Source organism: Cavia porcellus, unplaced genomic scaffold (assembly GCF_034190915.1).
Source record: "Cavia porcellus strain 051 isolate PalLab524CR breed Dunkin Hartley unplaced genomic scaffold, mCavPor4.1 scaffold_18, whole genome shotgun sequence".
Classification (NCBI taxonomy): domain Eukaryota; kingdom Metazoa; phylum Chordata; class Mammalia; order Rodentia; family Caviidae; genus Cavia; species Cavia porcellus.
The window spans coordinates 69,033,931-69,049,091 of record NW_026947501.1 but is presented as its reverse complement, the minus strand read 5'-3'; the positions used below and the strand labels follow the sequence as shown (position 1 = coordinate 69,049,091).

Here is a 15,161-nt window from a genome sequence, read left to right as displayed (position 1 = left end):
AGGAAACAGGAGGATATTAGAAGCTAGTTTCTCACTGTAGAAGTGGAGAGGGACAGTCCAGAGTGAACTCTGGTCTTGGGTTGGAATAAAAGATACTGGTGTAAATTCATCAATTTCATAGGTCAGTAAATGTCGTGAGTATGCATGTGTGTGTATGAAAATGCACACGTGTACTCTAGCACATTTCTCTGGGAAGGCCCATAGCAGTGACACCCCACTAGCAGTGAGCATGCCTACCCCTAGGTCTTGTTGCTAAATACCAGTTTCAGCTTTGAGATGTCAGGCTTCTGGAGACACAGCTTGTTCTTAGGCAGGGGCAGAGAAGGTATGAAATGAGCCTGGAACATTTTATGGCAGAAAGCAAGGAAGGGCTCAGGGAATGCTAAAGGACACTGTAGGCAATTTGAAGGGCTTTCTGCCAGCCAAATTGGAGACCAAGAGGCAGAAAAAAGATCGAAGCAGATTACAAACTGTGGAATGAGATAGGGCATCCTGAGTCCTGGATATGCATAACCAAATGAATAGATTAAAAGTTTGAAATCACTGCAACATGCCAAGACACCCCTTGCTTGCTAGGTACAGGGAGAAAGCATAACTTCATAGCAGGGGAGCCTGGCAGCCACCCCCTTGATGAGGTGGGCTGTGTGATCACACACAGCCTGATGGGTATCACGAGGAGAGCAGCACCACCTAGGAGATGTCTGCCAGCGTGGCATAGCCTGACTACCGTGGAGGAAACTCCAGCTCAGAGCTATCTGCAGAATAACGGGCCCATTGTTGTGTACCAGGGTCAGGACTCACAAGGGGAAACTAAAGAGCTGTTCTAAAAAGGGGGGCTGGAGAGGAATAATGCATGGTGTGTGATTCCAGACTGTCTTTTTGTTCTGAAGGGTATTATTGAGTCAAAACAGAATGGGGTCTGAAGAAAAGGTGAAAGTCAGGTATTGATGGTGGTCATAGGTGGGGCTTTTTCAGAAGTGGCTGGATCTAGAGTGGGATTGATTCATGGTGTGGTGCTAGGATTAATGGTAAGTGATTACTAAATCAGGCCACTGATTGGTTTGGCATCCACTCTAACCCCATTAGCCTAGATAGAGTATAAAAGGGGCAGAAAGATGTGAGGATTCTTTGCTTGCTTTGCTACCTTCTTTCTGCTATAAGCTATTTCTCCTCTGCCGTGACACCCTGCCTTGAAGCCAGCCAATTATGGACTGAAACCTCTACAAACTGTAAGCCAAATAAACATTTCCTCCCTTAACTTTAGCTGTCAGGTATTTTTTCTCAACAACAAGTAAAGTAACTAAGAATTTGGCACCGAAGTAACAGCATGGCACACACAATGCTGTAACCGTACCTGACCACTATGTGGCTCAGCAGCCTTTGGGACTGGCTTGTGGGAAGAGTTTGGAAAGGTTCAGAGATGCTGACTGAAAAAGAAGCTGTACTTAGATGGGAGATGCTGGTCAGAGCTCCGAAGACCAGAAATCCTGCCAGTTACAGACTAGGTTTGGGAGGTTTCTGCTGGGAGGAAGGACTGCCTTGACTTTGGATTCCAGAACATGTGTTATGCCTTGGCAGAAAGTTTGTATGCAGTTTGCTCTTGTCCAGAGACTTTGACTAAGGACAGTGGACAAATTAATCTTGCAGAAGAATTTTAAGAGAGTTTAATGTTGAAGCCACAGCATGATTGGTTTGCTGGCTTTTAGCCAGATCTGTGTTGAGAATCAACAACAAAGAGCTAAGCAGGATGATGTAAAATGTGAATTTGGCCAGAGAGGAAACTCCAGTAAACCTGTGGACTCTAAAGATAGAGTAAGAGTCCTTGATTGATGAGAAGCAATGGGAGAATAAAAAAGATGGCCTGAGGGCATCACAGGAAGTAGCAGGACTCCACCCTTTGTAATCTCAAATTGCAAAAGTGAAAGACTTTGCTTTGAATTCAAGTCCCCAGCACTATGTTCCAGAATGGTGCAACCTAGGAAGTTATTCCTTGGTATTTGGTTCATAGGCATTCAACTCCTACGGCCAAGAGAGGAGGCCTCGCTACTGTTCCAACTGGCAGAAGACCCTGGCATCATCTGTGTGGTACTGATTTTAGGTGTATGCAGAATGCAAAAGTTATGGGGTCAGGGTGACTTCTACCCAGATTTTAGAAGAAAGCTTGTAGCCACCACCCTGGGCCTAGCCAGCTTCAAGATGACTCACTTCCTTCCTGACCCATCACAGCAGCCTATCGATCAGCAGCAGTTGAACCTGCATCTGGGGCACCCCACGAGTCCTTTGTGTAGACTGCACCAGTATGCCCCGCCGGGAATCCCTCAGGTTATTTGTGAGTTGTCGCAGGACTTCTCTCCTCTGCTGGTCTGCATCTTGTTGATAAAGAAAAGGCACTGTGTCTTGCTTTAGGGCTTCACAGAAGCCTCTCCATGAACCACTCTGCCTTTCCTCAGTCCTAATGATAGCAGCAGCAGCAGCAGCAATAGAGTAGCAATGGTAAGGGCTAATGTTTAGTTCTTGATGTGCACAGTCAGCTGTGTCGAGCTGTCTAAGAAAGATATTCTTACAGCCACATTTCACAGATGGAAAAACAAAAGTCACACCACTTGTCACTTAGTAATGGGGGAAAATCTGAAAATTCTAGCAGTTGCATGTCTTATTTAAAGCTAGTGGAAATGTTGGCTCATATGTTAGGTTGCTCAGTTATTAAATCCCAAAACAACATTTGAGGTAAAATAGTAAATGATAAATACTAAATTTTATAATCACACTTAATGTCAAAAATAGAATAAATCCTTGGTTTATTTTTAAATAAGTTTCTTTTTGCATCATGTTTTTAATTGGCTTTTCTTTTGCTTAGTATTTTTTTAGACTTACTCATGTGGGTATGTTTATCAGCAGGGTGTTCTTGTTACTGAACAGCTTTGCCTGCCTAAATATATGACAGTTGATGCATCCATTCTTGTGTTGTTAGCATTGGGACTCTTTCCCCTTTGAGCTGTTACAAGCCTGCTGTGAACATTTTTTAAATGTACCTTTTAGTTTCTCTTGGGTGAAGATCTAAAAGTGAGGTTGCTTGTAGCAGTGGACATGATTGTTGGATCTAAGTAAGGAACGGCCTACCTTTTCCAAAATGTGACACCATTTTGCACATTCTCCAGCAGTGTATGGCAGTTCCAGGTCCCCGCATCTTCCTGCCCAGATTTCAAAGCTGTTTCCATGTCTGCGATGTAGCGTGCGCCTGCCCTCCCGGTGAGGACGCACATCACCTCTGCTCGTGTGTTTGTGGACTGCCTGTTAGTCTCCCGGAGTATCTGTTCAGGTCTCCTCACTCCTTGCTGAATTGTTACCTTCTTGTTGTTCTATGGAGGCGTTTGTTAAACTCTGCATACCCTTTGTCAGATACATGCTGCGCTCTCTTTTCCCACTCTGTGGTGTTTCTCTTCCTTGTTCCACTGGTGTCTTTGGATAAGCAGTAACATTTCGTTTTGAGGAAGCCCAATATTATAAAATTGCAGTTTGTCTGTCCCAAGATCACTAAGATGCTCTTTTACACTTTCTCCTGGGATTTTTAGGCCCATGGTGGTATATGTATATTATCTTGCATCTCACTAGATTCATATTTTGGTGGAGAGAGATGGTGGAGGTTGATGTTCATTTGATTCCACGCAGACACCTCTTACTTTGGCAGTGCTGATTAAAAAGGCTTTCTTTCCCTTATTGACATAGCAGGGACTCCTGACCTGGGTCCCCAGCGGTCCAGTCTCAGCCCTGCCATATGCTGTGTGGCTCACACAAGTCTCTGGCAACATGAAATTTAACATAGATCTTTTTAGCACTCTGCCTATAATTTTCACAGGGTTGTACAGAATCCAGTAGTCTTTAAAGGGCCTGTTATTCCATAAGCAAAATTTCTTTTTCTCATTTACTGGTATTTCTAAGGCATTCATTCAGCATAATCTTACTGAACACTGTGTTAGTTTCCTGTTACTGTAACAAAATGACCAAGATAACCAAGTGACTAAGAAAGGAAAGGTTTACCTTGGCTCACAGTTTCAGAGGTTTTAGGCCTTTGCCCCTGGGTCCTGTTTCTCTGAGTGTGTGGTGACAGGGGCGTCATGGTGAGACTGTGGTGGAGGAGGCCTGTGCACCTCATGGCAGCCGGGAAGCAAAGAAACAGGAAGGGGCTGGGCCCCAACGTCCCCATGAAGAGCCCACTGCCCTCATGACCCAGCTTCCAGCCCCGTGCTACAGTTTCTAGCATGTCCCTAGAGAGCCGCCAGTGGGAGACCAGGCCTTTGACACAAGGGCCCCGGGGAGCTGTGGGCCTCACCACAGCAGTCATCAGTGCCACGAGCGAGGCTGAGCAGGACGCACAGCCCTGGAGGCTGCTCTGCAGTCTGCGCATGCGTGCAGCCGGGCTTTGCTGCGGAGGGTCGGGCATGGGCATAGTGCACTGCAGGGCCCCTCCTCACATGGGCAGCTGGGCAGCCCCTCCGCAGGTGCCCCGGCCAAGTCTGTGGGAGAAGGCAGGAAGGCCAGGCGGCCGGGGCCGTCTAGGCACAGTCACAGCCTCATCTTGCTTCTGAGATACAACTTAGAGCAGATGGGAGTATGCACATGGCCAGCGGCACCCTGGCCCCGGTGTAAAGCCAGCAAGTCCTCGGACTGACATGTCTCTCGATGTGTCAGCTGCGGGTCAGGTGGTGTGTCGCAGGTCCATCGACAGGCACGCTTGGCACCTGCTGTCTCCGTCTCCCCAGTGCTGGTCCCCATGCTGGGCTGGGAGTGGAGAGGGTTTGCGAGCCCCCACCTGGAAGAGGCCATGCTCCGCCTCTTAGAACTGCCCCCAGAGGTGGGGCCATGTATCCCACCCCGAGGCAGCCACTCTACACCCAGTAGAAGGGCACAGCAGAAATGCAAGGGTCACAGGTGCCTCTTCTGCTGTCAGAAAGAAACCTGGTTTGGAAGTAAATCAGACGACTTACAAAATCTTGTTTTTAGATCAAAGCTGGAACCAGAACCAAGCGCAAAAGCAAGAGAATCTGCATCTTCCGAGAAAGTTTCCGAGCCCCCTTCCGAGGACTCAGAAGAGAAGCCCGCCTGCACGGAGTACCCAGGTAGGGACCCACATAGGAAGCCCCCCTCGCACTTGTTTCCCAAGGCCCTCAGCAGGGACCATCCCCCCCACCACACCCAGGGACCATCCCCCCCCACCGTCCTGTCCCCCCCCCCCCCCCCCCGCAGGACACAGGGCTGGGGTCTCAGAGCGCATACCGAGGAAATGCGGGGTCTCCTTACATCTGTCAGTAGCAGATCTCCTGCATGTTTTCCCTCTGCATCCAGCCACCTCCCCTCCTAACAAGGAACACCATCCCAAACACTGCTAGCAGCAGGGCGGGTCTTGTGTGACTCTGAGGCCTGGAGAGCCCCAGTCTTCTCCGTGTCCCTTCTCTGGCCTCCCTTGTACCCCCTTGCCCTGTCCTCAGACATGAGGCCCCAGGCTGATCATTGCAGGTCAGCACCTTGCTCAAGCAGCCTCTTTTCTCAGTAGTGCCCTCTGAAGGGCCCAGAGTGACTGCTAAGCTGTCCAAGGTAAAAGCTCACGAACAGCAGCCTGGGCAGGAGCACATCTGCCTGGCTCTGAAGCCTGTGTCGCACAGCTGCCTGCCTTTACTACGAGTAAAACCATTCTGTGTGGTCCTGGCTCTGGAGGCCTTTCTTGTGGTTCGGACTCTCCTAGATTGGGTGGGCACAGAGTGGGCTCCTTGGGGTCCTTTGGGACGTGTGCTGTGGGGGCATTCATATTTGAGGAAGCAGATTTGAAGAGACTGACTCAGTAGAGTCCAGCTCAAAGCAGAACAAGGCCTTCCCACGGCATCACCCACGAAGGCATGGCACTGCTGCTCTAAAGCAGTTCATGGGGCGTCGCAGCGAAATCCACTCAGGCCCCTCTGTCCCTGCAGTCAGCCCGTCCTTATCTGAGAAAGACACAAGGGCTGGCGGAAGCTCGCACCCGCATGGATTTGCTGGGCAGTGAGTGGAGGGGAACTCTTTCCTGCACCAAGGCGCGCCCCTCCCAGGTCCTGGGTCTGCCCTTTCCTTCCTTCCTGTTCACGGACATTTCGCCAAATGTATCAGTGGTTGCCAGAAAGGTTTTTTAAACCTGGGCTATGTGGATGGTGTGCTGTACTCTGCTTTTTGGTCTTCTCATTTCTGTTTTGAAATGAAATGTCACAGACAGGGTTTGGGGCAGGACTAGGTGGTGTGGTTGGTGGCAGATGGTCTTGTCCATTCTCAGAGCCGCTCTGTAGCCACCGCTGACCTGTGTACACCTGCTGTTCAGGCCTGCTTCTCCTGCCCCTGCCTGGCCAGCATAGGCTCCTCACATACCAATTGGTCATCAGCTTCCAGCCTCATTTTCCCCAGCATTCACATGGGCACGGTTCCTTGTGAACACAGTGCTGACTGTGGTGCTTCTCCACTGAAGAGCGGTTCTGCCCTCCAGGAGCTCACAGCTGACCTGGAAGATGAGGTTCCAGCCCCTGGGAGATCATGAAGAGATGGGGTCTGGGGGACTTCACAAGGTGGTGGCCCTGAGAAGGCAGTCAGGACCTGACAACATTTAGGAAGTTTGAGACCCAGGAAGCCACACAGGCAGATGCTCAGAGGCCAGGCTGCATGGAGAGCGGTCACTAAGGTGACACACAGGGGAAAGGAGGAGAGGGAACCAGGTGGGAAGCTGGAGGCATTGCGTCTGCACTTGGCCGCTGGCACAGGGCACTCCCTGAGCTCTGCATTGCGAGCAGTAGGTCAGGTGGCTTCAGGCCACCACAAAGCCAACCCAGGACAGAGCACGGGTCCTGTTAATGAACTGTCCCACCCTAGCTCAGAGCTGCTCTGGGCTTGGCTCAGATAGGAGCAAGGTGTCCATGTTTCTAATTTTGGTGCTCTTATCCTGAAACAAAGAAAAACACAGTAAAAGCTAAAAGGGGACCTGTAATGGAGACGGGAAGGGGCCAGCGAGCTCTCAGAAGACAGGGTGGAAGGTGCAGACCCTCCAACCCAAAGGATGCCGGCCCAGGAAAACACTGGCAACTCAAGGTGCACAGCTGCTGTCAGCCGAGCCTTTCTCAGGACGTTTCCTACAGTGACTCTTCTTGGAGGAACAGCTTTTTAGAAACCTGTACTGAGTTGTGGACTGGATGGAGGTTTTTGGGAAGAGGTTTCCAGTAACCATTTTATGGACAGTTGGACAGTCGGCCTCTAAACTATAGCTATGATGGTGGTCTCTTCTCTGTCAAAAGACCTGGACTTTGCCCATGCCAAGGTTGACAACAGGAAGTTTACCAAGGTCGAGGAAGAGAGGGTAAACAAGGCACGTTTGCTGACAAGCCCAGAGGGCACCTGTGAGGCGCACACAGTCACCTCTGCAGACCCCATCCTCTCTGACTTGCCGGAGAGTGGTCCCTCCTCCTGCTGCTCCTCACCACTGTGCCCTGCAGAGCCCTCTTGGCATGGTTCCGGTGGCATCACTGTGCTTCCCACATTCTGCCTTGGTTACAGGGGAGGCTGTTCAGACCCCCATCCCACAGCTCCACGGCCGGGGTCAGGCCGAGAAGTTCTGTGAGGAGAAGGCAGCGCCACTCTGCTGCCGAAAGGGCTGGTGTAACGAGTCTGAGCAGTGGGGTTGTAGCAGGTCGCTTTCCAGGAGAACAGTGTGCAGAGGTCTGGACAGTGGGGTCCAGCCAGGTAGACGGACCTCAGATGGTCTCCAAGAGGCACTGATAAGTTATAAGCAGCGGCTGTTAGGACAGTGTGGTGCCCTCAGGGTCTCTGTGTCCTGTGAGCCACGTGGCACATAAAGTGATGTGTTCCGGGTGGAGGGGGCAGGGAATGGCATGTCCGTATTTGTGACTGTACTGAATAGAGACTCCGGGGCCACACTGGCTCGGTGCCTCCTGAGTGAGGAGCTGGCTTGGCAAAAGGTGTCTGTGTCTCTCTGTGTATCCTTTTTTAAAAACAGCGAAAGCATCTGTGTATTTTGCAGTTTTAAAAGTAGTAGGGAGCCTAGGCATATGTTTTCAAGTGCTGTACTCTGAAAGATTGGATCTGAAGGGTGTCTGCTTCCACTGCCCTTGCTGAATTCAGAGCAGTATTTAAATGCCCCCACACACACACACACATGCACACCACACACACACAGGGCCTAACCTTCGTGTGACAGTCACCGTGGCAGTCACGAAGCATTGGCCAAGAAGTAATGCAATACAGAAAAAGCATACAGTTCTGCTCCAGCCACTGTGTGTAGTACACCTGCTGCCTATACCACCCTGCTCTGAAGCAAACACTGGGCCTTGCCCCTGTTCTCAGTGTCTGTTTCTGTTTTTATCTGAACAGAAAAGATGGTAGCCAATGCACGACCTGAGCTGGGAACCCTGGGAGATGGCAGAGGCGAAGATGAGTTATCCCCAGAGGAAATCCAGATGGTAATGCCCTCCCTGCCATGTCCTGTACTGTTAACGGCTGCTTTAAGACCACCGCACTAAGTGGAAGGTCATCCCAAAGGGCCTTGCCGAGGTTTATACTGAGTTTTAAAAATTATGTATTTCGGGGCTGGGTGTTTAGCTCAGCGGCATAGGCACCTGCCTTGTAAGCAGGCGGTCGTGAGTTTGATCCCTGGTACCGAAAAAGACAAAAAAAAAAAAAAAGATAAAAATTATATATTTCCTATGCACTTTCCCACCTGATTTCTTCATTCTTTTTGTTTTGTTTCGTTTTTTGATTTTTTGCTACCAAGAATCAAACTCGGGCCTCACACTTTCCAGACAGGCGCTGTGCTACTGAGCTGTATCCCCAGCCCAATTTCTTCCTCCGTAATGAGCTTTTCCCATGCTTTCAATCTGCCATAGCATAATTAAAGAAGAAACTGCCTTGGGATGATTTTACTAATAATAGATGGCTTTTCATGAACAGTAAATGTTTTCGTGATTAAATGGATCTTTCATAATTGCTGGGATGGTGCTTTTGAACCACACTTGCTGCTGGGATGGTCCTGGAGGAAGGAAGGAAGGAAGGAAGAAGGAAGGAAGGAAGGAAGGAAGGAAGGAAGGAAGGAAGGAAGGAAGGAGGGAGGGAGGGAGGGAGGAAAGGAGGAAGGAGCAGTCCTGCAGCGCAGGCTGCCTCCCTGTTCCCCTCTCCACCTGAAGCCGACAGCTGTCCCCATCTCCTCTGGGTGGGCACAGAGGGAGCCCTGCTGCAGCACTGAGTTCAGAGCCCCGGGCAAGAGGCTGGCCTGGCCGGGGACAGCACTGGCTTCCGGCAGGAGGCCTAGGCAGTACGGAGCAGATGGCCCCATGCAGGGGCCCCGGAACCACAGGCAGCAGTCATCCCCTGTGCCCTGCACGTCCACCCCACAACCTGGCCTCTCTGCTGCCCTCCAGTTGCTGTTCCTCAAGGAACACCCGGGCTTACCTTCTTGGCTCAAAGATGCCTCTACCTACCACCCTGGCCATGGAGTCCAGGCCCTGCCCTCCATGGTGCCCCTGGCCAGGCCCCTACCTTTGTGGGGAGGTGACAGCCAGAGAGCCAGAACTGGAGCTGGATACCAGGAGAGGCTGTGTGTACTTTCCCAGGCCTGAGGGAAAGACAAAGTTCAGGGCCACAGCAAGCCCTAGAGTCTGTGGCCAGCAAGGTAGAAGGGGTCCTGGAGCACTACTCACCTGACCCTCGCAGCATCTGTCCCCAGAGAGCAACACTGAAGCCACTGGATGGAGCACTCCCTGTGTGCCAGGTTCTGTGTAAACTACTGCCCACTCCGCCCTGCGGCTTAGGAAGAATGTGAGCCCCGCAGCCGGCACAAGTCACTCCCCAAAGCTGTACAGGTCTGGGGTTCCCTCCACGGCTCCACACCATCCAGTGAGGCAGGAGAGGAAAGACTCCCACCTGCCATGCAGCTGGCTCCCGTAGCTGCACCCTGAGCTGTGCAGGCTTTCCCGCGAGACAGTGTCCCCACTGCATCACCCAGTCTGCATGATCCCTGCTGGCCTCACCACATAGTGACCTTGCCCTGGTCACCACGAGGACCAGGTTTGGGCTCGGCTGTTTCTGTTTATAAACTCTGTTTCAATATAACCCTGCCCTCCGTAGAAGCCCCTGCCTTGTGGTCACAGGCAGTAAACTCACAGCCAGACCTGTCCCTCCACACTTACACCTGGCCCAGGAGGCCTCTGTTTCCCTTCCTCTGGGGGTCCGGGTTCTCTTGGGGGCACTGACAGCCCTGGGGGTCACAGGCAGACAGAGCCAGCATCTGTTCCCACCCTCAGGTCTGAGGATTGGTGTAGTTCCAGGCGGCCCAGAGGAATTGTAACCCGTCTTACCTGCTCGGGCTGGGAAAAAGGCTTTATTCCCAGAATGATCCTGTAGGGAATTGCCTCAGACCACCAGGCAGTTCTGTTCAGGAACAGGCAAGGACTGTGAGCTTAGGAAGATTCAAAAAACACCCTCCCCAAATATCCTGAGTGGGAACTAAGAAGTAGGCAAAGAATTAGCACCTAGAAGTCAAGCAATTCCATGTGTTCCTCAAATACCAGAGTTCTAAGTCACTTTGAGCTGACACTTAACGGGATTCCCTCCCACTTTTTTTTTTTTTTTTTTTTTGATCTTTTTCCTTTTTATCGGTACTGGGGATTGAACTCACGACTGCCTGCTTACAAGGCAGGCACTTATGCCGCTGAGCTAAATCTCCAGCCCCTCTCCCTCCCACTTTTAAGCTCCAAAGTGAAATTTTTATTCTCAGTAACTTTCCTGGTGCCTGATTTAAAAGGCCACAGCAGTGCCTTGGGGGCAGCCAGCAAGATAATCCATGTGACCGAGGGGCCATGGGAGCTGTTCTGGAGTCTCTAGCCCACCCACCTGAGCCAGGCTTTGAGGAGCAGCAGGGCTGAGAGCCAGCGTCCTGGGCAGGGCGTGCCCGGCAGCCTCCCTGCAGCGGGCTGAGAAATGTCAGGTGCTGCATGGCCCATTCCCACCCTCGGGAAGTGCAGTCCCAGGATTCTTGGCATCCAGTTTGGCACATGCAGAAAATGATGGGCATTCAAAGGTCTGCTAGAAAATACCCTGCCAGGGACAGAAAACAGAACATGCAGAAAGAAAAGAGGGACCCCTGATGGGGACCTGTGTGCCCACAGTGGGCAGGACCATAGCTTCCCAGGGCACTTGGCTATAATGGTCCAGACCACCACTGTCAGCTCTGAGGACCCCAGTGCCGACCCCTCCACAGCCGCTGCCCGCACCAGCCCCTTCTCGTTTCAACCCATTCACGGCAGAGCTACCATGTTTGTCCTGCTGTCAGCTGCCTCTGGTCTACCGGGTGGTACCTGATGACTGTCCCTCAGGTGGCGTGGGATAGCTCCACTAAGATGGTACAGGCCACGAAGGGATAGTCGTGCATGTACTTCTGGTGGCTCAAGCTGGTGGGAATGGGGTACAGAGGCTGGAGAGGCCGTTTGTGCCCTGCAGAGCAGAACTGGGTACAGACTGCTCAGGAGCTCGTCATCGCTACACAGCCGCGCTGTGGTGTTGGCTTCTGTCCTGCAGGTTCAGGCACAGGCGTGAGTTTCCTCCTGAAGCAAGGGTCACCGGATCTTAGTGCTATGCAGGGAAGAGGGTGTGCAGTGGGACTGGGGAGCAGATGCTCACCTGAGCTCTGCAGGGCAGCATCTTGAGTGTGTATGTTTCCTTGCAGTTTGAGCAGGAAAACCAGCGACTCATTGGGGAGATGAACAGCTTGTTCGATGAAGTGAGGTACGTACCCACGCCTCGGTGAGCTGGTGCCCTTTTACTGCTTCCCCAGGGCCTGGAAACTGCTTACGGTGGTGCCTGACACACAGTGCAGCCCTCTGAGCCCTGGTGACAGGCCAGGGCCAGGCTGCTGCTGGTGGCTGCTGCTGCCAGGCTGAGGTGCCACATCACCCAGAGAGGAGCAGATCACTGAACGCAGTGGCCACCAGTGCCCACGTGCAGAGGGCTGTGTGCCTGGGATCCCTCTGCGCACACAGGCCTGGGAAGGCCGTCCCTCCACAAGGGCCACTTACCTGCAACCGCCCTCACTCAAGGGCCTCGTGGCTCCATGGCAGCACTGAGGCCTTAGCTTCGGTGGGAGTGTCTGGGGTGCTGTCAAGGGGGGCCTGGGCTTCTGCGCAGCTGTGCTGCTATGTGGACACCCCACTAAATCTGATGCACACATCAGGGGAGACTCCCTGGGGCGGGGGTGCTCTCCGCTGACAGCCCCCCCCATTTCCCTCCTCTCCCCTCCCCAGTCTGAGGGAGTCATGGTACCCATGGAGGCCCGGCACCATTTGCCTCCTTCCACTGCCTCCCATTCAGTAAGCCAGGGCTGACTTCAGCCTGTGCCAGCTGCTGTTCCCAGAGTGCGTAGGCCAGGGTGCCCGTGCTGCCACCGAAGTGTCGGGGCGATGTTTTCAACTAACAGTGGGGGCATCTGGGGGCAGCTGTCTGGGACCCTCCGTGTGTCAGATGTCCTCTTTGGAACTATCATGTGTGTGACTAGGTGACAAGGCAGCCCTGGGACTCACCAGAGACTTGACATAGCCCTAAGCGCCTGTTCTCCGTTCTGGCCCAGAACATGGGGCCAAGGTCGGTCAGTGCCATTCCCTACTCGGTGTGGGCTTGGCCAGGAGCCAGGGAGGGAGCCCACTGCCTGCTCCTGCCCATCCTGCCTCCCTGCACCCCTGGAGGAGAGACCTAGAGAGCTGTGCCCATGCCTGCTGGGGCCCCCAAGTGCTGGTGATTAATATGCACTCTGTGGATTCTTGTGCAGGCAAATCGAAGGGAAAGTGGTGGAAATCTCCAGACTCCAGGAGATATTCACAGAGAAGGTGTTACAGCAGGTAAATGGAATCCAAATGTGTGGTTGTTGTAACTTTAGCTTGGAGAGAGACGTCCTAAGCAGGCAACACCTCCACCGGGAGCTGTGGCACTGCGTGCATGGTGGGCATTGTGCCTGTGACCACAGCAGAGGCGGGCAGGGCCACCCATGGGGCAGGGTGCAGGGGCCACGGAGGACCATGCCTGGGGCTGGGGAATAGCAGCTCTGGGCTCGGCTTTCCCGGGGTGAGCCACACGGGCCCCACCTGTAAAATGGGGGCACCCTGCAGAGGTGCCCAGCTCTGTGCCTGGGGGAGCAGCTATTCCATCAACAGTGGTCACAGGCCACACTGCTGTGTGCAGTCCTGGGGACAGGGGCACTGTCTCCAGGAATCTCCTGGCAGGATCGGGAGACCACCCTACTAGAGCAGCCCTTCTGCTGTGGCCCCCACGAACCTCGGGCGGATTAGAAAGACAGCATTTCTCCATAGTGTCAGGTGGGGCCCAGGACACTCAGAGAGCAGTGCTCCTTGGAGAGCACTGCCAGTTAGAGCCCAGCCAGTGGGTAAACTGAGTCCAGCCACAGCTGGAAGTTCAGGGTGTAAGAGCCGCCCCCTCCATCACATACTGACAGAAGTGCGCAGGCTCCTGTGCTGAGCCGAGTGGCAGACGTGTCCCCTGGGCCCGCCAGCTGGCTGCTGGGTAGCACAGCACAGCATAAAGCCTGCGTCCCGTGCGCTCAGACGGGCCAGGCGAGACCCAGGCCCTGTGTCACATGTCAAGTGTCCAGGGCCTACTGGCTCCCAGCCCTGTCCCTCTCCTCGTCTGAAATGGTGTCATTGTGACTTGCCTGGTTCTCAGAGCCAGTGAGCAGGAGGCACTTGGCAGGCTGGTCCCCTGTAGGCTCTACATCTAGGGACGCTATTATTTCTTGGTGCAACCATGGCAGGTCTTGGTTCCATGCTGTTTCAGGAGCACAGTCACAGCCGCCAGCCACCAGCCTGTCACCTCTGAGTATTGCGTGCGCGCATGTATAATGCCTTGAGCACCGCTTTGCATTGCGCGTCCCTGCACTCAGCCCAGCCCGAGGAGTAGCTGGTGTCTTTAATGCGGAGACACCATATCCCAGAGGCAGGCACGATGCTGCCCTACCCCTTCTTTCCGCTGCCACAGGGGCCGGGCCTGGGAGACCCGGACTCGGGGTTCTGGTGTCAGAGACCTAGGGAACACACGTCACTGCCTGTTTCATCAGTGGTATTGAGTGGTTCATGTCACAGCCCTCACAGGAACATGGACAGAGGTCACTCAGCTCCTGCCAGAGATCTTCCTGAAAGGTGTGACCTCAGAGCAAAGAACTCTGGACCTCGCCCCCCTGGTCCCTTCTAGTGTGTGACAGTCATACCGGGAATCAGGTGGCTAAGGCCCCTCCTGGGGTGTGGTGCCCGCCAGGTCGCACCAACCCTGTACTCAGCCCACCTCCACCCATTGGACAGCACCAGCCTTGCCACCCTGCAGGGGCAGGGGACCCTTGAAAGCTACTGTGGAGACACAGGACACAAGGCTCGTGGGCCAGGGGCTCCACGCAGGAGGCCGGGCCACTTCCTGTGCCACCCGTGTCCAGATAACATTTTCTGTGGCGTCCTGTGACCCCTCCTGACCGTAGCCGATCTAGACAAGGTGCCAGGCACGTGTGCTCATCGTGAACCAGTGTGCCTGCTTGGCACCCAGCTTCCCTGCACCTCCAGAAGAATAGCGGGGCTGGAGGGGAAGCTGGCATGTGGCTGCCCCACGAGACACAGTGTGTGTTCCTGTCATCCTCTAGCGAGTGGCAGGGAGACGCAGTGGGCCAGGCAGGGAGCACAGGCAGGGCCCACAGGGCGGGCTTGTCCCAGTCCTGCCACATGGCTGCTCTGTGACACTGAGCTAGGAAACTCCCCTTTGATAAAACGGGTGGGTGCTGTGTGGACCCACAGGCCGGGTGAGTGAAGCCCCTGGCCCTCAGGACATGGTCGCTTCTGTTCTCACTACCACGGCTCAGACGGAGGTGGCGGCACTGCGCTTACCCGGCCTCCTCTTCCCCCACAGGAAGCTGAGATTGACAGCATCCACCAGCTGGTTGTCGGGGCGACCGAAAACATCAAAGAAGGCAATGAGGACATTCGAGAGGTGGGTGCTCCCGACAGCCCCCAAGCAAAGCTCGAGCATCCTGGAGCAGTGAGGCGCTGAGGTCACTGCTGGTGTCAGGAGGCAGTCACGGTGGAGCCGCGCAGGCCAGT

General features: G+C 53.7%; 1 protein-coding gene across 3 annotated transcripts in view; it reads left to right on the top strand.

The window, feature by feature from the left end:
• Stx18 (syntaxin 18) overlaps positions 1-15,161 on the top strand; it is a 92,034-nt gene that overhangs the window by 75,815 nt on the left and 1,058 nt on the right. For all 3 annotated transcript variants that reach the window (XM_003464348.5, XM_023562657.2, XM_023562658.2), the window contains 5 exons: positions 5,002-5,117; positions 8,398-8,486; positions 11,744-11,802; positions 12,839-12,908; positions 14,971-15,051. In XM_003464348.5, coding sequence (XP_003464396.1) covers positions 5,002-5,117; positions 8,398-8,486; positions 11,744-11,802; positions 12,839-12,908; positions 14,971-15,051 — 415 coding nt within the window. The remainder of the gene's footprint in view (positions 1-5,001; positions 5,118-8,397; positions 8,487-11,743; positions 11,803-12,838; positions 12,909-14,970; positions 15,052-15,161) is intronic.